At 34.6% G+C, this 23,958-nt stretch overlaps 1 protein-coding gene across 10 annotated transcripts in view; it reads left to right on the top strand.

Moving 5' to 3' along the window:
* SUPT3H (SPT3 homolog, SAGA and STAGA complex component) overlaps nucleotides 1-23,958 on the top strand; it is a 441,526-nt gene that overhangs the window by 320,926 nt on the left and 96,642 nt on the right. For all 10 annotated transcript variants that reach the window (XM_082347635.1, XM_082347640.1, XM_082347634.1 and 7 more), the window contains exons 8-11: nucleotides 357-469; nucleotides 1,518-1,625; nucleotides 5,175-5,342; nucleotides 14,759-14,869. In XM_082347635.1, the coding sequence (XP_082203761.1) occupies nucleotides 357-469; nucleotides 1,518-1,625; nucleotides 5,175-5,342; nucleotides 14,759-14,869 (500 nt within the window). The remainder of the gene's footprint in view (nucleotides 1-356; nucleotides 470-1,517; nucleotides 1,626-5,174; nucleotides 5,343-14,758; nucleotides 14,870-23,958) is intronic.

Below are 23,958 nucleotides of genomic sequence, written 5' to 3'. Positions count from 1 at the left end.
TCTTTCTTGCAGGATTTTCTTTCCACAAGAATAAATTAAAGTTACATCAAGCAAGTAATTCTCTGACTACTGTTATAACATAAGCTATGACCAATGATAACTTATTCTGACACATTGTAAGAAGTGCTAAACATTAAGTGGTTTAGTATACAGTGTTATGTAGCAGAGATACTAAAGACGCAAATGTATAAGGGATTTCTTGGGGCTAGAATATAAATTCAAAAATGTTGCATATTATATGCATTGTTTTTCCTATGCAATTTTCAATAGAAATGTTTTTCATTTTGTGATAGTAATATGCAGTATTAAAACACTTCCAAAGCTAAATTTTCTATACTTTTTTTTTTAATGGCTAGCCAAAAAAGCCTCCAAATTTCGAGACTGGTTGGACTGCAGCAGTTTGGAGATAAAGCCCAATGTCATCGCTATGGAAATTTTAGCATATTTAGCGTACGAAACTGTGGCACAGGTAAGAATTGTAATGTGTCATATCAGGCCATACATAGCTGCTTTCTCCCTATCCCTGTCCATCATCAATTCTTCTTCCACCTGCTGCTCTACCAGGAATGAGAACAGCCATGAGTTCTCTCCTATGATGATCTCATCATTTTCTAAAATTTAGTTCAGTTATGTTTCTTTGCATCCTCAGCCCCGGTGGGTGTTAGGCTAAAAGTGACTGTTTCTTGCAACTTTAGCCAAACCAGAAATGGAATACTTGCATACTTTTCCTCAACACTGAATTCTAAGTACACATCTCTCTTGTTTAGAGATTATTTTTGAGCTTTGAAAAACAGCTTTCTAGAAATGTACAGTCTACTGAGTGCTTACCAAAATCTGAGTCTGGAATCACTGCCCTCTAGTTTCTCAGAGCATGGTTCTTAGACTACAAGCGTCAGCATCTCCTTGGTTCTTGTTTAAAATGTAAATTTCTCAGCTACACCCCAGAGCAGACCTACTGAATTAGAATCTCGGAGCTTGGAACCCAGAAATATGTATTTTAAAATGTTTCCCAGGGGCTTCCCTGGTGGCGCAGTGGTTGAGAATCTGCCTGCTAATGCAGGGGTCACGGGTTCGAGCCCTGGTCTGGGAAGATCCCACATGCCACGGAGCAACTAGGCCCGTGAGCCACAACTACTGAGTCTGCGCGTCTGGAGCCCGTGCTCCGCAACAAGAGAGAAGCCCCCGCCGCAGTGAAACATCCCGCGGGCTGCAACTAAGACCTGACTAAGCCAAAAATAAATAAATTAATTAATTTAAAAGATTAAATAAAATGTTTCCCTAGTGATTACAAACTTTGAGAACCTCTCCACTAGGAGGTCAGACTATATCATTTATGTTCATGGGTAGGTCCATGTACCAGCCAATGAAAGCATATGCTCATGTCCACAATGCAGATTTTTAGGCAGACAATATTATCAATAACATTTGGGATATATTGCTTTTAGCTTTACCATTTCAGTGACACTGATGATTATTTCCATTTGTGTGACTTTAGTTTCATTGCTCTGATCTTCTAGTTAGTGGATCTGGCTCTTCTTGTGAGGCAGGACATGGTAACCAAGGCAGGAGACCCCTTCAGCCATGCCATTTCTGCCACCTTCATTCAGTATCACAGCTCTGCTGAGGTAAGTATTAAAAAAAATCTGTCTTTGACCCATCTGTGGAGTTTTTTCTCATGGCTGGTATTTACATGTAGTTCTAAGAAAAAGATTGTGTAGGAATATATAGCCTTCAGTCAAAGAATCTTAATACATTCAACATTCAAACAAATACCTACTATGTACCAGGCCCTAACAATCCACTTAATACAATGATTTTTTTTCACCTTCTCCCGGCCTTATTTAGCTTTCCTGGCCCTTCGGTGAAAGCACACCTCTCATTTCCATGGGAGATAAACACCTGGTTTAGGTAATTGAATAACATTGAGAAAAGTTATTTCTTTTTGCTTCAAAGATGAGAGAATTATTATTATTCGTGTAATAATAATTCCTGGCATTTATTGATAGTTTTACTTTCCAGTTATTGATTTATCTCTAAACATGATTTAAAGAAGCATGGCCCCATTTATCCTTTGTGTTTCAATTGGCCCTATCATATGATAATCACATCCTTTCTGATTCCATTTATGTTGCTGGGATCCCCACCTGTGTAGACTATAAAGTCATCTTGCCAACTTTAAGACTTTGTATAATAACTGTGTATCATTTTTGGCATAAAAAATATTCTCTGTAAGCAGCATGTGCCTAAAAACCAGAAATATAATATCTATTTAATGAATTTGCCAATAATTTGACTTTTTTTTACTAACATAAACATCAGTTTCATATAATTCAACCTAATAACCATAGAGAAGGCAGCAAGGAGCTTAGGTTAACATCTGCATGTATAATTGTGAAGTGAACTTTGGATCAAGTTGGGTGAAACATATAAACTGAAAATGGTTAAGCCATTCAAAGAATCTGAAGAAAACTGTAAATCCTTTCACCATAAAGACATTTGCAAATTTTGTACACAATTTCAGGGTGTTGAGAGACCGTCTGAAACCATTCTGCAGATATAAGGGATCTGTGAACCCAGTGAACTCCAAATTTAGGTATATCTCTGCTCTAGGATACTTATAAAATATATAAAGATATCTGCCTATATCTTATTACATGCCAAAAGTTTGACATCTTTTTATGCCCCTTGTAGAACCAGATTGGCTTAGAACTAAAGTAGGAATTAAAATGTTTATGCTCATTAAAAATCCATTTTTGTCTTGGAAAAGGTCATACGTTATTATCAGCGAATATACTTTAAAAGTCCCTAAAGCTTACCCAGTTGATTAAACACTATTTGTTTTCTTTATGTTACAAACCCAAATTATGATGTCAAAGAACACCCTTTAAACTGTCTTTGATACATGTTCACTTTATGAATATGTGTATAAGTATGCTTTTCATTAACGTCAGACAAATTCGTTGTAACATTTCTAATTGAAGAAATTTACGGTGAACATAACAAGCCTAGTTTTCCCTTAACATTCAAGGGATTGCTTACGTGGCTAGGAAAACTCTTTATGTCCCTCCCACTTTCTCAGTTCTCCAGGGTGGCCAAGCTGCCCTGGGCAACTGCTCAACAACCACAGCTGCTATTCCCAGCTACCCAGCCGTTAAGAAAGATGGCTTATGTGTGCTGAATTTCCTGGGCTCTCTGGGAGGTGGGAGCATGAACGTCAGGAGGTATCCTGGCTAAATATGTTAGTACAAGCCTCAAGCTTTTCCCTGACTCGCCAGACACCCCTCCTCCGACGTGACTGGTGGTCAGAATGAACATTCGGAGAGACTGGAAGTCTTTCTGCCCTTTATTACCTGACGCGACACAAAAAGAATGGCCACTCTAGAGTAGGAATCTTACACATCAACACTGCAAAGCAGCAACCACTATCAAGGGCCTGCTTTAAGGACTTTACCAAATTAGGTACAAATGGGGGCTCTGGAAACTAATGTGATCTGTATTTAGGGAGATAGAACATTCTGTAAAACAACCAAGGAAGTAAATTAACAAGCAAACAAACAAACAATTCAAGATTGTGTGTACTAATTTCCAAATGAGTGGCATAGACAGAAATTTCAGAGATTAAAAACAACTCCCTAATTACCATGAAAGAAGACTTCAGAGAGGAAGTTGGGTGTTGAAGGAAAAATAAGACTTTTATGAGATGGTAAAAGTGGGGAAAATACTCTAGGCCTCAGAGGCAGCATAAGTGTAATTGTACTGGGGGGAGAAGAACTGTGATTAAAATATTCAAGCCAAGAATTCATCGAGAAGGGGTAGTGGGGAGTTAGGTTAGAAAATAAAGACCTTAGACGCTTAGAGTTATTAAGGAAGAATTGAAAGTTTCTTGGCTAAAGGTTGATGAGTTCAAAAGGGTATTTTAAGAAGATCCAGATGGAGGTGCTATGTACAGTAGCTTGGAATTGGAAACTCAAGGCATGGAGTTAACACAGTGCATTCTATTTTAATAATTATCGTTCTTGAACACTAACTATATAAGGAACTGAGCTAGTTAAGCTTGGGTTTCTCAGATTACCAAGGTTAATTTCAATATGAGTTAATTTTCTAGATTTTGTTTTCTAATATATGGTTTATATACTGGAAGCAATGATCTCTAGGAGTCACCTTGTTTTTTCTAAGAACAACTCATGCCACATTAGGTTTATTCCTTCTTGTTTGATGTTTCTAGGCAAGCAGATCAAAGAAATACTATTGAAAACAATATCTGAATTTCAGCAAAACATTTTACAAAGCCTAGCATAAGTTTTAAAATACAATGTAAATTGTAGGCCAGTAGATAGTATGAGGATAATGTAGAATTAACAATACCATACATGAGAAAGACTTAGAAACTTTTATTTGCCTATACATTTCTTAGGAGCCAATATTGTGATGTTACTGAAAAGAAAATGTTTTTTGTTTTGTTTCAGTGTTTAGGCACCATCCTATAGGATGAACATTGACAAAGTGAAGGATGTCTAAAGGAGAGTAATGGGCGGGAGGAGGAACCTGAAAGCATGTCTCATAATAAGTGGTGGAAGGAACTTGAGGTGTTTGACCTATAGAAGAGAAGAGGCTGTGAAATAAACAGTCTTCAAATATTTGAAGTGCTTCCACATGGAAGAGAGAACAGACTTACAGTCATAACCAAAGAAAGCAGATAGATATGAGGCATATTCTGAATGAAGGAAGGAACTAGGTGTTGGAGGAGCTAGAGATATATCTACAGTGACCCTAAAGCACTGAGTTTGAGTTACTAGGCGAAGGCTGGTCACCATGTTACAAAGAATGTCTGGAAGGCATCCTGTTTGGGGGGAAAGTTTAGAACTTCCTTTTGAGTAAGTTTGAAACACTGAGAAAACTTCTCAGTAAAAATATCTCTATTTGACAAAATCAGCAGAAATTTTGGAAGCTGTATCTGAGGAATCCTGATTTTTATCTAAATGATCAGACAGATTAAAAATTAATATATTTAGACCCTTAGGGGTAAGATGGTGACATCATTTCTGTGGACTGGATAATAATAAACTATGTTTTTATAACTTTCAAATATTACTGAATTCATGAGATGTTAAACAAACTCAAATGTTAGTAGAAGTTCTGGTTGCTTGATTTCAAAGCCACATCTCTTTGGACAGGGGTCTTGCCTAAGGTCCTACCCAGAGTCTCCTGAGAACACACCTCCTCCTACACCGAGCGCTCCGTCATCTGGATCACAGCTCTCAGGGAGAACCACATCAGGATCCCTAGGGAATGGGAGTGCTGGACAAGACTCAGCTAAAACCAAACAAAGGAAAAGAAAAAAGGTCAGTGATATTTTTTCTTTTTCTTTTTTTTTTTCCTTTCTTTTTTCTTTTTGGTGCAGGGTGGAGAGGTCTTGTTGAGTATGGAAAATGTGTTCTATTTTTCTCATAAATCTGATTTTTAGAAGCAGCCAGTTTACAGCAAGATAATTGATTTTTTCTACTATAAAAATTTTCAAACACAAAAAAGTTAAAAGAATTGTAGAGCGAATACCATATATCTGCCATCTAGATTCTACAATTAACATTTTTTTTAAAGATTTTTTTTTTAGAGTAGTGGTATCTCAATGTGGTTTTTTTGTTTTGTTTTGTTTGTTTTTTTATTTATTTTTGGCTGCATTGGGTCTTCGCTGCTGCACTCGGGCTTCCTCTAGTTGCGGTGAATGGGGGGCTACTCTTTGTTGCAGTGCGCGGGCTTCTCATTGTGGTGTCTTCTCTTATTGTGGAGCACGGGCTCTAGGCGTGCAGGCTTCAGTAGTTGTGGCTCGCGGGCTCTAGAGCACAGGCTCAGTAGTTGTGGCGCACGGGCTTAGTTGCTCCGTGGCATGTGGGATTTTCCCAGACCATGGCTCAAACCCGTGTCCCCTGCATTGGCAGGCGGATTCTTAATCCCTGTGCCACCAGGCAAGCCTACAATTAACATTTTACTATATTTAATATATTAACTATATATTTACTATATTTGCATTTACTATATATATGCATCCAGTTGTTCTTTAATCCATCCATCTGTTCATTTTTTTTAGTACATTGAAAAGTAAGCTGCATACATCAGCTTACTTTTCATTCCTAAACACTTCATTATGTATAATTTGTTTATGGTTCCTTTTTTTTAAAGGTAACATTTATATTCAGTATACCACTCAATTCTTAAGTATACCATTTGATGAATTTTGACAAATGTATAAATTTGTTGTTTTCTAATCCCTTCTCAAGATAAAAAACATTACCATCAGTTCAGAAAGTTCCTTCATACCTCCTCCAGACAATCCTGTCACCATCCTCAGAAAGGCAAACAGTGTTCTGTTTTTTTCATCATACATTAGTTTTTTCCATTCTAGAACCTCATATAAAGAGAATATAATATGTATACTCTTTTGTGTGAAATTTCTTTCAGGACATTTTTGAAGTTTATGTTTTTCAGTATAAGTATAATTTATTCTTCTTTATTGATGAGTAAGTTGCTTGTATATATCTGTTTACTCATTCTCATTTTTGGTGGACACCTAGGCTATTTCCAGTTTTTGAGGTATTATGAATAAACCTGTTATGAGCATTATTGTACAAGTCTTTATGGACAAATGCTTTCATTTCTCTTAGGTAGATAGCTAGGAATTAAATTACTGGGTCATAGAGTAACTGTGTGTTCAGTTTTTAAAGAAACTGCAAGAATTTTTTTTCCCAAATGGTTGTATCATTTTATACTTTCTTAGCAATATATGAGAATTTCAGTTGCTCCACATGCTCATCAACATTTGATGTTGTCATTGTTTTTACTTTTAACCATTCTGATGGATATTTAATAATAATTCACTATAGTTTGAGTTTGTATTTTCCTGGTGACGGATAATGCTGAGCATTTTTTCATGTGCTGATTGGCCATTCATATATCTTCCTCAAGGAGGAGTCTCTTCAAATATTTTACACAATATTTTTGAGGTAGGGTTGTCTCTTGTTAGAATTTGTAGGAGTTCTTTATATATTCTGTATAACAATCCTATGTCAAATATATGTTTTTCACATATCTTCTCTCTGTAGTTCACCTGTTCATTGTCTTAATGGTGTATTTTGTTGAGCAGAAGTTTTGAACTTCTAATGAAGTCTGATTTATCCAATGTTTTCTTTTGTTTATTGTTTTCTGTGTTCTGTCTTAAGAAAGCTTTGGCTACTCCCAATTCATGATGATGTTCTCCTGTGTTTTCTTCTGGAAGCTTTTTAGCTTTACCTTTTATGTTAAGTTCCATTAACCAAGTCAGATTAAGTTTTGTGTCTTTTATGAGTTGAGGCAATGTTCACTTTTTTACATATATCTAGTTATTGCAGGACCATTTGTTGAAGACTCTTTTCTCCCATTGGATTGCTTTGGTGGCTTTGTGAAAATCAAATGACCATATAACTGTGTCGATGTCTTTCTGGGATTTCAATTTTGTTTTATTGACTTGTCAGTTCTTTTGTCATTGTCATCTGCCTTGATTACTGTAGCTTATAGGAGGTCTCAAAGTCAGGTAGTCTAGGTCCTCAAACTTTTATTTTTCGGGTTTAATATGGATATGTTGTATCCTTGCATTTCTATGTAAATTTTAGAATTAAAATTTAGTTTCTACCCAAAAAAAGAAAGAAAGAGAGGGAGATATAGAAAGAGAGAAAGAAAAAGGAAAAGCCTAGTGGGATTTTGAAGGGGATTGGATTGAAATCTTACATCAATTTGAGGATATAAATGTCTTCACAATACCAAGTCTTATAATACATGAACATGGCATATCTCTCCATTTACTTATCTTTATGAAATCTCTCTTTTCATCACTGGCAATACTATCCATCTTGAACTGTTTTATCTGATTAGTATAGCTATTCCAGCCTTCTTATGCTATTTAAATGATATATGGTTTTCTCTCCATTTCCTTTCAGTATATCTGTATCTTTAATATTTAAAGTACATCTCTTTTAAACAAAAAATTGTTGACTCTTGCTTCTTTTTCCTTTCTTTCTGTATCTTTTAATTTTAGTCTTTAAATCTGTGATGCTTAATGTATGTATTGACATGGTTCGGATATAGGTCAGCTAGTTTGCTGCTTGTTTTCTCTATTTTTTTTTTCTGTTTTTCTTTCCTAGCTTCTTTTGGGTTTAATTATACACTCCTTTAGAAATCCATTTTAATGTATCTACTGATTTCTTAGTGATATCTGTTTGCATCATTTTTTAGTGGTTATGCTAAGGACTACAATATAGATCCTTAAATTTTCAATGTACTTAGAGTTGTTATTGTACTGTTTTACTCACATGAAATGTAAGACTTCTATATTTATATAGGTTTATCTACTTTAGTCTTGTTCTTTATGCTATAGTTGATATACATCTTATGTTGACATGTTATAAACCATAACACTATTTTTGCCTTAAATAATCAAATGACTTTAACATTTACCATTTCTACTGTCCCTCTATTTTTGATGATCAGACTTTCCTTCTGGTATCATTTTCCTTTTTTGTTCTACTAAATTTTATTTAGCACTTGTTATAGCACTTGCTGGCTGGTGATGATTTCTCTTAATTTTCATTTTTCTGAAAATATCTTTACTTTTCCTTCATTTCTGGAAGATACTTTCTCTGGCTATAGAATTCTGGATTGGCAGTTTCATTTTCAATACTTTAATTATATAATTCCACTGTTTTCTAGCATCCTTTTTCTTTTAATCACGTCAGTAGATTTTGTAGTTTTGTTTCTGTGTATGTAATGTGTTATTTTTCTCTGGTTGCTTTCAAAATTGTATCTTTATTTTTGGTTTTCAGCAGTTTGACCATGATATCCATAGAAATGGTTTTCTTTTATATTTATTCTGCTTAGGGTTCACTGAGCTTCTTGAAAATGAAATATTTTTAAATTTGGGGGGAATTATCAGCAATTATTTCTTAAGATATTTTGTCTGCCTCATGCTCTCTCTTCTCCCCTTCTGAGACTCCAAGTACATACTCATTAGTTACTCGGATATTGTCCCACATATCCCTGAAGCTTTGTTTAATTTCTCTTTCAATCTTTTCTCTCTGTTCTTCAGACTGGATAACTTCTATTGATCTTCCTTTATGTTCCAAACTCTATCTACTGTCAGCTTCAATCTTAACATTCTTCCAGTAATGTCTTAGTTCTGATATTTTATTTTATAGTTGTATAATTTCCTTTTGGTTTCTTTTTGTAGTTTATATTTTCCTACTATTATTTTTTATCATTTATTACAAGTTTATTTTATTTCATAATAGCTGCTTTAAAATCCTTGTATGATAAATTAAATACCTGGATTATTTTAGTCTCCATTGAGTATAAGTCACAGTTTCTTGTATTGTTGCATGTCTAGTAATTTTAAATTATATCCTGGACATTGTGAGTAATATAGAGATTTCAGATTCTGTTATATTCCTATGAAGAGAGTTGGTGGTGGTGGTGGTGGTGTGTTCATATGTGTGTTAAGCAGGCAGTTTACTTTTCTAGATTGAACTCTAAAGGCCAAACTCAAATTCCTCTTCAGCAGCTAGATTCTCTTCGCTTCAGTTAACTTTACCTGATTACCAGGGTTTTTTGGATTTGGTACCACAAAGGAATAGTTAAGAAGTTAGTCAAAGACTGGGTAAAATTTATACACTGAATTTGGAACTTCCCTTCTTTGATTCTGTCCTTTTTGGGATTTTCTTTTTCACTTTACACATACTATGGTTGCCCTGAACTCTGGCCTATAGTTCTTCACGCCTCTAAGGTCATGTCCTCCCTATACTGACTGGAGCCGACCCTTGGGCTAAAACAGTAAAAACAGAAAACTCAACCCACAGCCATTCCCTTCTTCTAAATATAGGTACGCCCCCTTTCAGTTTCTGCCTGGGTTAGATCAGTCTCTTTTGCTTTCAGGTACTTGTTTTTTATAATTTGTCCAAAGTTTATACTTTTATCTACAAGTTCGTTGGCACAATAGGAACCATTTGCCATTACTAGTAGTGGAGCTATGCCAAGATATAATTTTATAACTGATAGTAAGCAGATTTAAATTTCATCCTCACATCTGAACTCCCCCTTTTGTTTTCAAAATGACAGAGCTCACTGATTATTTATAAAGGGAAGCTCTGAACTATAAGGAACTTCTATATTATAAAGTAGTTTTAAAGATTTTCATCTGTAGTGCTCTCCAACTCATTCAATAAATAAAACCAGGCTAATAAAATGTTACCTAAAAGACCTCTTCAGTGGATTTGCTTTACAAAGTATGTAGGAAGTTGTAATTAACCTGGTTATTATGCATACATAAAATAATTTTTTCTCTATTTACTCATCCACATCTTTCTACATTCAAACTCTTGCTATATTTTGATTTTTACTCAGTGGAAACCTTAGCTATGTTGGTAACATGGTACAGTTCATTCTACATAAAATAATAAAACCTCTATTATATACTAGCTATGTGTACTAGAAGCCAAGGGATTTGATGTATAACCATATCTTAATACTATCATTTTAATCTTGGGAGTGTCCCTTATCTTCACTCTCTCATCTATAACGTAAGGAAGGAGCTGGGGAAGTTTAGAATAGATAATATTGTGTGTTTTTTCTAAATTTTATAATTATGAATCCTTGAATTTGGTGATTCTTTCTTGTCTTCTCTTCAATACCTTTTTTAGTTTTAATTTCCTTAGTTTAAAAAAAATCTCTTCCTAGTTATATAGAATGACAAATTTAACATCTCAATTAAATTTTGAAATGAGAAAATTAACTGTAATATACTATAGCCTTTGGCCAAAGAATGGCCCAACTTCATCTGAAAAGAAATCCTCTATACACACAAAGCACTGAGAGAGCTCTATGTACAAGAGTGAGGAGAAAGAAGACACTCGCCTGCCCACTCAGGTCATACATCAACCCATGTGGTCGGTGAGTGACAGAAGTCAGTAATAGTGCTACTAACCTTTCACTTGCTCTAACCTGAGATATGTATTACTCCTCTGTAAAATCTAATGTTTCAAGTTTAACGAAAGATCTAGTCCACCATTATGGATGTGAAAAGAATAAGAGGCAATTATCTGAGATTCCAGGTCCTTCTTAAATATCAGATTACCCGGCAAGGGGAAGGCTGAGAAAGGATAAAATTTCTTTAAAAGCTGTTTCTTCCCAACAACTCTTAAGTTCAGAAGAAAAGAGTCAGGAGAGGTACAGACTTTTGTAAGAGATCCTGGGGCAACCGAAGTTTCAATGTAACTTCTTGTACCCCAGTTGAGAGTTCAAGCCGTTGGGGAATTTTATTCAATCCAAGCCAGCAAGTACAAGCAGAGGGACAATACTCAAATGTGGGAAGCATGGAGGGCTCTATATGATACTTCAGCTTCCAATACCCAGCAGCAGTTTCTGAATAAAAAGACATAAATAAAAATGAAATGGAAGAATACAAGAATGGAGTATGAATGCAGCCAAGAGGAAGAGTACCTGACATATGAAGAACTTTACGAAGCACCTTGTACTTTACTTTAGGAAATAAAGAGTTTAGTCCCCACAGAAATTTTGACAAACACACTATAGACAACAGCACTCAGTATTCTATCAAACATGTGGGTTTCATTTTTGAAAATTTAAAGAATATTCTGTAATGTGGGCACAAGCAGAATGAGAAAGCTGAATTGGTACATAAATGTAACATTCTTTATATGTATTTATAACATATAATATTTTTATATTAGGTAGCAAATACACAAATTTAATGCTAATCCTGTAACAATTTTGAAGACTATTACAAGATTTATGAAGTCACTGCTGAAGTAAAAATTCTAAAGTTAATATGAATTTTGAATTTAAACAGATTTCGAGTACCTTGGTGAGGGACTAGATATTTACAGAAATGAGAAGATACTTATTGCGGTAGAAACAATACTGCAAATACAACATTTTAGATTTAAAGGTTTCCTTCCAAAGAACTCAATGGGCAAATCAGGAAAGTGTAGAAGTGCACATAGTAACTTATGCTGATGTTTGCAGTTGCTTAATTATAGCAGGTAAACCTGAAACTGGCAAGATAGAAATTTTAATGACATTTTTCACAAAAATGAATATTTTTATTTTTATGTAAGTTAGCAGCGATAACATGATTCAAACAGGCCTGGCTTACGTGTTACCACATCTTACAAATAGCAACCACAAGTAGTTTCTAACTTATGCTTCCTACCTCAGTGTTCTCAAGTCCCATTGGATCGCCATGCCAGAGGTTCTGAGAGATTTTGACCAAAATGTTCTATACCAGAACCAAATTTATTTGGGAAAGTAGAGGAAGAGTAGACTCTCCATTGGCCATGGAGAAAAGAAATGAAAAATAAATCCAGTTTTCAGGGAGAAAGGAGCTTCCACAGAGGAATGCGCTGGAAGGACTCCCCACCCACTTAGTCTGCAGGATATTGACCCTCTTGATGTCCCCCTTTTGTGTTTCCACTTGCGTTTCCACTGGAAAACTTAACTTTAGATTCCAAATCCAGCTAGTTATTTGCATTCATTTCCACAAATGAGTAGAATGCCTCAACTTACTTCACAAGTATTTGTTATCCCTAGCAGATAATGAGTCTGTATTAGTCATATTCACATCTTGGAGCCAAGTGGACTTAACAGAAGAGTCTTTAGCCTTACTGGGTACCTGATAATTGCATTTATTTTAATATATTCCAACTGAAACAAAGTATTTGGAATGAGAATCAAGAAAGCACAATTTAAAAAAAAGAAAGAAAAAGAAAAAACTCTGTGTGTGCACTTCTATATGAGTGCCAAAGTGAGGGGTTAAGATAACTTAATCCTTGTTATTGTGGGCATAGCTGATGTGTTATTTAGGGTATTGTTGGAATGAAATTGAGAAAGATACCCTAGAGTAAATTCCTATCTGGCTTATTTCAAATCTTGTTAAAATAATAAAAATAATCAAGATCTGTTTTGTTTTAAGTCTTATTTCAGGTTCAGCTTGTATAATTAGCTGATGCTCTTCATAGGAATTTTTATAATTATTTTACTAGTTTATAATAGAAGAAGCACAAAAAGTATATTTAAAAGGTACAGAAGGATATACAGTGAAAAATATTTCCTCTAACCCATGTCCTCCAGACACCCACCTATACTATAAGAGATAAACACTGTTACTGATTTTTGGGATACCTTTGTGGAAATATTCTAAGCTTAAATGAGCATATAATGTTCAGCTTTTTTCTTTTAAACAGCTGGTTAACATAGTTTTCCAGTTGGTCACCTAGTATTTTTTCAAACAATGTATCTTAGAGATAGCTCCATAAGAATATGTATGGAACTGCTTCATTCTTTTTGGTGTTGCTGTGGTTTCTGTTGCATTGAATGAATGTATCATAATTGATTTCATGTTCTCTCGTTGATGAACATTTGCTTCATGAATTCAGATAGTACAGCGGTGAATATCTACCTATCTATCTGTCTATCTATATTATTTTGTACCACGTAATGTGTCTGTAGGATAAATTCTTAGAGGTGAAATTATTGGGTCAAAAAGGGCTGTGTTTTTTCATTTTGATAAGATTTGCCAAATTGCTGTCCATAGAGGTTGTACTAGATATACTCCTATAAGGAATTCTGAGAGTGGTACCTCTAGACCAGAGTTATAGTAACACACAGGCTACTATTTCTTTCTCTTGATTCTTTAATGTTGATGACCTGGCATCTGGTATCCACTGCACTTTTAAGTAAATTAGCTTATCATTTCAAGAACATGGAGGTTCCATTTTTAATGTAAATAATAGCCTAATGCTGTTAATAGCTAACATGTGTCAGGCACCGTTCTAAGTGGTTTACACATATTAACTCATTTAATTTTCACAGCAACCCTATAGAGCAATTATAATTATTATCCAGTTTACAGATGAGGAAACTAAAGTGCAGAGATACTACATAACTTGACAGAACTGGTAACTGATATGGCTGGGATCTGGACCCAGGTATTTGGGAAGCCAGAGTCTACAACTGAATCATGAGACTATAATGCCCCTATTTTACTTTTTTAAAATCATGTTCCATACATTTCTTGAGTTGATACCCATAGTCTTATGGCAAATAATCTTTCTGTTTCTTGTGTTTCTTTGTACTTTCAAACCTGCCTTTTACAGATGAGGCAGATTAAAATAGAAAGTTTTTGTTTTATTTTGTTTTTGCATGGAGGATACCTTGAAAACTAGGAACCAAGTTGAAATGATCTTTTATGACAGTCCACAGTATTATAAATATATAGCAATTTTACATTTTTTATTTTAAAATTGATGACCCTCAAGTTATTTCAGAAATACGTCCAACAGGCTCCCAAGAAACATTTATAATAATAAATGTTTAAATGGTTTTAAAAAAATAGTTTCCTGTGGTTCTTTCAGCAAGCCCCTATGACACTTTTCATCTGCACGCAAGTGGCTGTATTCTTCTGTACCTTGACATGTAGGCCTAGGTGAAATATTGGGGGCATAAAAATTGCATTTGGTTGGTCTGCTAGGAAGGGGTCATGTAAAAGTCATCTTTGATTTGTTAATGGAATTTTTTTTTAGATGTAGTATATGGCCGCAATGATGTGCATCCTAAGGGAAAAAACCGTCCATTTTATGAAAGTTTATTTTCATATTTTATACACTGTAGTTCTGTTGTGTGTTTTTGATTTAGTAACAATTTATGTGTTTTTCTGTCGCAGAGCACTGCGGCCTGTGGTGTTGAGGCTCACAGCGATGCCATCCAGCCCTGCCACATCAGAGAGGCCGTTCGACGCTACGGCCACAAGATTGGCCCCCTTTCCCCATTCACAGTACGTAATAACAGAGTTATAAAAAGTTATATTTATAATCTGAAAGAATTTTGATTTTCAAGTGGTCAAATGAAGCAGCAGTGGAATTGTTGAAAGCAATTTGTGGTGACTGTAATTTTGTTGTATAAAAGTGGCATAATTCTCTTGGGAAATAAAAGTTAGTCATTTTTGTCTCTTTTTGGAAGGACAACTTTTTTTCTACAAAATATTATTTTCTTTCAATTACAAATTATGCTTTTTTTGTTGGGGCTTATATTTTCTATTTTTTAAAGCTTAGGTTTATAAAACTTTTTTTTTGTCAAATTATATGTATCCAAATATTGCTAGAAGCACTTTATATTTTAAAATTGGTTAGATTGGCAATACCACTTCTATCAGATGTTCTGCTCCTAAACATACTTTGAGTTGGAAGAAGAAGAAATGATTTCTTTACTGGCTTTGAAGTAGGCTGAAAGGCAGACAGTCTTCCACATCTTCAAATGGTTTTAAAGCTTATAATCAAGGTTTGTTTTGTTTTTTTTTAATGGAGAATTAAAGACTTTATATTTCAACAGCCTAAAGAAAGTGTGTGTGTCCGTGTGTGTGTGTCTGTGTGTGTTTTTTAATTAAATGCTCATCTTGTGGCCCTTTTTAAAAAAATCTTTATTCATGTCAGTATAACTTTCTCCAAGTCCTTCTCTGTTTATAAGGAATTGGTTTGATTTTCAGAAAGTTAGGTTTGATTTATGACTAAGGAACAGTAGAATTTACCACTTGTTTGTTGTTGTTTTTGTTTTTTAATTAATTTATTTATTTTTGGCTACATTGGGTCTCAGTTGCTGCGCGCGGGCTTTCTCTAGTTGCAGCGAGCGGGGGCTACTCTTCGTTGTGGTGCGCAGGCTTCTCATTGTGGTGGCTTCTCTTGTTGCAGAGCATGGGCTCTAGGCACACGGGCTTCAGTAGTTGTGGCTCACAGGCTCTAGAGCGCAGGCTCAGTAGTTGTGGCGCACTGGCTTAGTTGCTCCGTGGCATGTGGGATCTTCCCGGACCAGGGCTCGAACCCATGTCCCCTGCGTTGGCAGACGGATTCTCAACCACTGCGCCACGAGGGAAGCCCTGTTTGGTTTTTTTTTGGATTCACATCTGCTTTAACATACTAAAGCAGAATATATATGTATAACATTACACATACATATGTACATAAAATAATATGTTTTTTCCTAAGAGTGGATTTTACTATTATCTGTTGATAGAAGTCGTGATATCTTATAAATTATATCATCTCCTTTTTTCTTCTGTTTCAGTTAAAGAGAATGCTTTCTTACCATTCTTTGTTTTCATTGTTATTGTTAATTGTATGCATTCTCCGTGTGACAGCAAGAACGTGTCAGAGCTTTTTATATATGTCTCTAGAAGCTTTTTGTAATGGTGACAATTATTTTTACTTCTGATTAATATCTTAAATTTGTCATATATTGTAAGAACGTGATTTATCATATTTATATTAATCATATGTTGCTGATTAAGCAATATATCGTTTTGCATGAGTGGTTTTAGATTATTACAATTGAAAACAATGAAATCAATATCTCCTGTTTCATTTTTTCCTACATGACAGGTGAGGCTATTTAAAGCAATAAGCCAAAAGAGATGAAATTTAGAAAAATATGAGATGATTGGAAGAATTTAAGAACCAACTGAAGTTGAAAGAACCAATTTATAACAGGATTAAAGATATCAAATCCATAGATACGAGCCAAATAATGACTAATAGGCTGAGGCAGTGGAGCAGAGAGAGAAGAAAAAGGCAGAGTCGATAATATCTAGAAGTAATTAAAGGGTAGCAAGGGGAAACAGGATTTTTGAGAAATAACCTAAAATGGTAACTAAAAGTAATGGATAAAATTAGATAAAGGAAAATATATCTAATGTAAGGGGAAAATCTCCTAATCATGAAGTCTGTGATGTTTCCTCAAAAGGAAGTGGTGGCAGTGGTAACTGCTTAATTCTTCAAGTTTTTTTATTTTTAAAAAGACTGGACAGATCACTTGAGAATCATCTTGGTTGATGACATTTGTGTGTGTGTGTGTGTGTGTGTACATGTGTATTCATTCTTCCATGTCTAACCTGATGCTCTATTACTCATGTATTATTGCTTTTATAATCTAAGATTGTAGTATGTGGTCAGGAAATATACTTGAAATATTCAGAATATATATATTCAGATATAGTTTAAGCTAATTTTTGTCTAACAAACATATAACCAATATGGTTTTTAAAACTAATAATGCAATTTTAAAATGCTTAGTTTAAATAGATCTGGAAAATAGAACAAATAAGCCATGGTCTTGAAGGTTCACTTAGCTGCTACCAGAGCAGACGAGCAAAATCAACAGCAGATGAGAAAGAACTCCACCACAGAAGGACCCTGAGTTTTCATCACTCCTCAGAAAGGACCCACCTTGAAAGGTCTACTCCATTACCTGGAGTTATAAGAATTTGCCCAGCCTACAGGACTGAATATACCTACTCCATTTTATGTCATGAGTAGTAGGATCAGGCAGACACAGTTTCTTGGTATATATTACAATACTTAAATCTGCCTTTTAAAGTTAAAAATTCTCTTTAAAGTAGAATAGATTTGCAGACTGTGTATGTTAACAGTGTGAACACCTGTCCTGGCTCCCTCGTACCGTCAGTGCTAAAAGGAGGTGCTCCTGATGCGGGGGAGAAGCTGATGCCGAGTTCCCTGGTGCCCGCTCCCCGAGATGCTACTTCATGCTGCACTGGGGACACTTTGCTTCCTAGGCTTTGAGCTCCGGCTCCTGAGAGGAGGCATGTGGGCTGTGTCTATAGCAATCATAGACTGAGACTGAATTTTTATACAGAAAGGCTGAGCTAACTTACCTCCAGTATAAAATTTCCTTTGTAAACTAAAATGGCCATGAACAACTAGTTTACATTTTTGAAACATAGAGGTTTTGTCTTTGCAGCATTTCATTCTAAATCTCAAGTGCTTGTCTAATGTATATATATAAATGAGATATCTAATTTAGAATATCCGTAACTTGATTGATATATAGCTAATTCCCAATAACTTGAAATTGATTTGGAGAATTAAAATGACCGAACCAGTAGGTTACATGGAAACTGAATTCCAACATCAATCAATAAACCAAGAAAAATTTGTTTTTGGTGAGGCATCATTCTGTCTTCTGTATGACTTCTGATGATCAATTTCAGGAATACAATTCATTGTATAAAGAATTGTGAGTTCTTCCCCTTGGGAATTAGTTGAAATGATAGAAGACAGGAATAATTAAAGCCACATTAGGTGGAGGGGAGAAAAGAGTACAAACAATGCTTTGCACTGAGTAGCAGCTGGAGTGGAGAGAGAAGGGGCCTCATTGCGGAAACATCAGTTTCCTGCCACTCATATGAGGGCTATGGAGACACTTATAAACTACCCATCCCCACTCAATGAATTATAACTATGCTGTCTTTGGCATGTTGGTTTTAATCGACGACTTCTTTCTTTTCTGTGTTCTTATTTATTCTTAATCCTATGCAGAAGATCAGAAGAGAGTATCATACCTAGAAGATTAAAGTAATTGTCCTGACATTAAGCTATTCATTAGATTTTTTTGCAACTGTTCCCACCCCTGTGTACCTGATCTTCCATATACACATGCCTAAAGAACATTTAAAGAGACTAGTTTACCTTTTGCTTATTATTTATTTTTTCCTAAATAATTCTGAAAATCGCTTCAGTCTGTGATATGTAGTCATTACTTTAGAGTACTTATGCAAACTGGGGGTGTCCTAAGTCATTTTGATGCTTGTCATCTTATCTTATCCTTTTACTCATCGTAGTTGGCATTATGTGAAGTTATACTGTGTGGTGGTAAAGACTGTTGATTCTAGAGCCAAATTGCCCAGATTCAGATCCCAGCTCTGCACCTATTAGCAAAGTAGCGTAAGGAAGTTTCTTAAGCTCTCTCTGGTAGAATAGAACATATCTCATGTTAGAATCCAACGAGTACTATGAACTTGAGTGGTAAGCTCTTAATGTATTATATTAATAATAGTGGAAGTCATCATAGCACTAGTAGCTGTAGTATATTTTCTAAAAGGTTTCAGATAAGGATACAAACGGACTAAAGTAGAAACCGTTCCCCCCACCACCAACCACACAGACATACAAACAAACACAGAGACCTCACTTTGTAATGCTGGAAGAAACTAAAACTGGAGTTATAATGTGATTTCTTTACAGACTTAAAATTTATACCATTAAAACTTAAATACTATTTAAAGATTATTGTTCCTGAGAATAAATTAATGTTCATTTTCACTTTTTGAATTAATCGTGGTTGAGGAACTTTAATGGATTTTTTTTTATCACCACTGTCACATTAAAAAATAAGGTCTCAGTAACTGAGTGTACATAGTTTCCACTCGATTTTTGCATACTAGCTCCTGTGAAATAGAAACCTAAGGAACAAACAGCACAGCCTCAGATTTATAAAGCTGCATCAAATTCAGTTTATATGAGTTTATATATTTGTGTAAGTTACTAAAAAAGGTTTTCAAAGACTGATGTGTATATCAAAGTTGGTGGTAATTTTTTAAACATTAATTATTACTAGCCTCATTTTTCTCAGTTTTTAAAATTTCCTCATTTTACTGATTATGAAAGTAATGCTAGTATGTTAGAAAATAAAGAAAATATAGAAAAATAAAGGATAAAATAAAACTTACATTAAAAAGAGCTTCAGGGCCCAAAAAAAAAGTTTAGCGAAAGCTTTAAATGAATTGTCCTATCCGACAGTTAACTGGTATTTAATTGTTTTAATTGAATTTAATTATTTAACTGAAGAGTATTTTCTTGCAGCCTAAAAATTCAAATGCTTTTGGTAATGGTTTTTTAAAAAAATTCTTATAATTATGTGGGTCTAGAAGGAAAAAAGCATTTAAAAATTTTGAGAATGAAGTAGACTTTTATAGTTAGAGCATTTTGTTTTTTCTCTCAGAGAAAATACCCCCAAAGAGTAACCCAGTGGACTGTGCTGTCTATCATGAAAAAGATGGTCAGACATGTGTTTTATCTGGATCCTTGCTGTGTACAAGCAGTGGGTGGTGCCCATGGTTACCTACTCTGAAGCCCAATCCCAGCACTCAGCGAGAAGTGCTGGAAATGGCTGATAGAAAACCAGGTCTATAATTTTGAAAGCCAGAGAAAGCAAACTATGTACACCAAATGGGATGACATAATCCCGTGTGTAATGCCTAAATATATTTTAGTTTCTCCTGAGTGAGATTCACAGTAGAAAAATATCTCACCCCCCCAAGCTTACATATTATCAGGTGTCTTTCTACTGAAGTAGAAGAGCAAAACAATAAAATTTCTCATTTAAGCATGGTCATTCATCTAAATGGTACCTTAAATGCATCCCTAAAAGTGAGTGGCTTTAAAATCCACTCAACTGTATTAAATTGTGAGACAGCTGGCTAAGTATTTTAAAACTGGCTAAGACTTGAGAAAATCAGTTAAACTCAGTCTCAGAGATGCTTCGCCTTGTACCCAGTGGCACCTTGTAAGTGAATGCCAGGGCTGACCCTGGAATCCAGCCTTCTGACTCTCAGCTGACTGCTCTTCCACTGTGGCCATTTAGCTTGATGTATATATGTCTATTCGGGGTGCTAGGGATGCTCTCATATCATTGGTCCTTCAGAAATGTTCACAATAGACAAATAAGGATCAAAATTAAAAATTTCCTTTAAGAATCCCTCACATTAAACTTTTAAAAACAAAAGTGGCATAGCAGATTGCTTTGACTATTTTCATGTAGAATTTCACATTCATGAATAATTCTTATGTCTTGAGTGCATTAGATTTTGTCTGCATTTTATGTGTTCAACCTGGAAAATTAAATGTTACAAAATATTAGAGTAATTTTCAAATGTAAATACCAAGTAGAAACTGGGTACAAATTCTTAAATATTTTTTAAGAATTTTGTTTTTTACTGGAAGTAAGAATTTCTCAATAACTTTTTTGGAAGTACTAAGTCTATCGTTATAGGTTGGAACCGAGTACTTTTTCATAGTTATGGGCCACTGGTTCTCAGAAAAAAAATTAACATGTTGTATATTTATCATATAAGAATAACCTAAAAGTGGGCCTTCTCTAGAAAAAAATGTAAATATTTTAATTTAGTTTTTCATTTTAAAATAAGGTGGGGCGGAAATTACAGTTACAAAACTTATTCTGTCAAATTATATAAAATAACAGTTTCCCTAGGTCATAAACAGTTGAGTATCAGAAATTTTATATGGTTTAACTAACACAGTGTTCAATTTAGAATTAGTCAGGGAGAGAATGTTTGAAATGTGGTAATATAAACATTAGAAGAATTTGGGAGAGAAAATCATTAGAATCCGAGAAAAGTGTTGGGTGATCAAATAATAACTTATATAATATTTTTAAAGAAACTTTTCACCTGCATTGTGTTATTCTTACAACACAGCAGGATGAGTGTTGTTATCCCCACTTTGTAGATGAGAAAACGGATATTTAGAGAAAAATCAAGTAACCAACTTAAGGTTACATTGTAAGTACCAGAGCTCTATCTGTGGACAGGAGCTAAGTACCCTGTGGTTCACTGGGACCACAGGCTCCAATGAATTCTCACGAATCCTCCTCATTAAACTCCGTCTTTGCAGACTGGCCTCTATTCTTAACTGTTTAAGCAGTCTTATCCTGAAAATGTGAGATAGCATTTCCTAAACTACATTGCGTAGAAGACAAGTGTTGCAAGAGGCATTAAACCTCCATAAGAGAAGGGTTTCTTTATCAAATATTCCAGCAACTCTGTACGTAGAAGATCCACGCTTAAAATCTCATTCAATAAGAATAGTGAAGGTGTTTGAAAATCAAAGTTATGATGTAACGTTATATTCATCACAGTATCCACTTTATTTCCATATTTTATTTTATTTACACACTTCTCTTTATTTGAGAAGTTTTCATTCACAGATATAGCAGTTTTTAATAACGATCTACACAGACCTCCAATAGTCTTGGCTCAAAAGAGAAATAGTAAGAATTTTTTGCTCAACAGTTGTTTCACTAACAGTATCTAACAAGTGCTCACATTTTTAAACTGATAATGTTTAAAGGGAATCAATATATGGATTTCTTATCCAGTATGTAACTCTTCATGGTTTTCTGGAAATATTTTTAAGGTATCTTAAAAACACTATAAGCTATTCAAAGATGTCATAAAGAAAATCTCAGTCACCTGAAAATCCTTCCCTGAAAAATACTTGTTTAAAGTTTCAGGGTCATATTTATTTTGCTTTGCCTGTGGAATCCAAATTTGCTGAATTCATTACTGATACTTTTTCTGCTGTTGGAAGCACAGCATCATAATTCTGGGTTGGCATAATCATGTTACATTGTAAAACTGTTTAGTTAATGTTTTTTAATCATCAGGCAGAATGCAGGGAGAAGGGAAGAGAGATCTTATGTCATTTGAACTTTCTGCAGCAACACCTTAAATTGGGACAGTGAATTTGTTTACAAAGAGTTATCCAGTTCCATTTTTAAAAATTATGATGTTATTAACAGCTGGTTTGTCTCTTCAGTAAACAGTGACTATTCAAACACATTTTGCTTTTTTCTGCCTTCACTTTTATATCAGCAGTAAAGATCTCACATTCAGTTCAGCATGGGCTATACACTCTTAGGTGACGTACTCACTTGCACAGTTTTACATAGAGGATTTATTTGGGCTGCTTTAAATACCAAAAACCAAAACTAACAGGCCAGAATTCCAAGACATAATTTCCTAAACAACAAAACATTTACAGGAAGTTCAATATAAAACACAAGATGACAGAACCTTTATTTCGAGTAGCACAAAAAATTGGAAATGGACATTCTCGTCAAACATCTATGAGGCCCCTGAAAGTCCTGCAGAGAATCCTAAAATTTTCAGGAATATAATTTGAAAAGGAGACAATCAGTGTTCTCTAATGTGGGACATGGATTTGAAGTCGTTCAAGAAGGTAACATATCTCTATTCATTGTAAACGGAAGGCTGTATCGTGGAGAATAGAGGAATTTGAACATGAGTACAAGGAAAGGAGTAGTTGACAACTAAGGGAAACTTTTTGAGCAGAATATTCTAAAAGGACCACATCTTGAGATTTGAATGTGTTATTATGGTTTCTAGGTTTTTGCAGTCTTCTGAGGGAATGAAGATAGAATAGAAAAATATTTTGAGTGACTCCCGAAAGGAAATTGTTTTTTCTTTAAAAAAAAAAAAAATCACAGGACTCTTTTAACTCACAAATTCATGAAAGCAGCAAGAAGATTAGTTGGGAGGAACTAAACTAAGCTGAGATATTTCTAAACTTAAAAATTATGCTCTGCAAATGGCAAGAAATTTTCCTTTTAAGTCTATAAATAAGATTGTAAACACTGAGTTAGACATAAACTCAATACATTACATTGGTCAGGTTCACCTAGCAAAAATACCATTTAAATTTTTCAGTTAACATTTTATATCTAAACTAGATGAATATTAGAAAAGAACACAGTGGTTCTTTCTAATATTGGGATAGATTCTTTATAGATCTATTGGGATAGATTCTTTATTAAACTATCGCCAGAAACATCTAACAGTCATAAGCATGTTTTGTTTAAGTGAAACATTTGCGTCCTGTTTTATTGATAGTGTGACAAAAATTCCCTCCAAACAGCCATGATGAGAGCCTGTTGAACTGGAGATGCTTTACTTTTTGATGATTTCTTAAATAGTGTTATACACTTTAGTCACACAAATATAATCATTGAACTGTCATTTAATTTACTGATGTAGTTGCAGAGTTAATCCTACAACATAATAAGTGGATTGTTCTAAGTGGAAAGTTTACACCTTCCAAAAACGAAACTGATACCTAGCTGTTATTGTGCCCAACATATATTTAAGGCTGTATCCAAGGTAGGAAAAAAAACGCAGGAAAAAAATAATTATGCCTTGTTTTCCTGACTGGTGTTTTAATTATGATTTGATTTAAACCAAATCCCCTAGGCTATGTATGT

Source organism: Balaenoptera borealis, assembly GCF_965194805.1.
Source record: "Balaenoptera borealis genome assembly, chromosome: 12".
Lineage (NCBI taxonomy): Eukaryota > Metazoa > Chordata > Mammalia > Artiodactyla > Balaenopteridae > Balaenoptera > Balaenoptera borealis.
The sequence above is the reverse complement of the archived record's forward strand: the minus strand, read 5'-3'. Positions and strand labels throughout refer to the sequence as shown.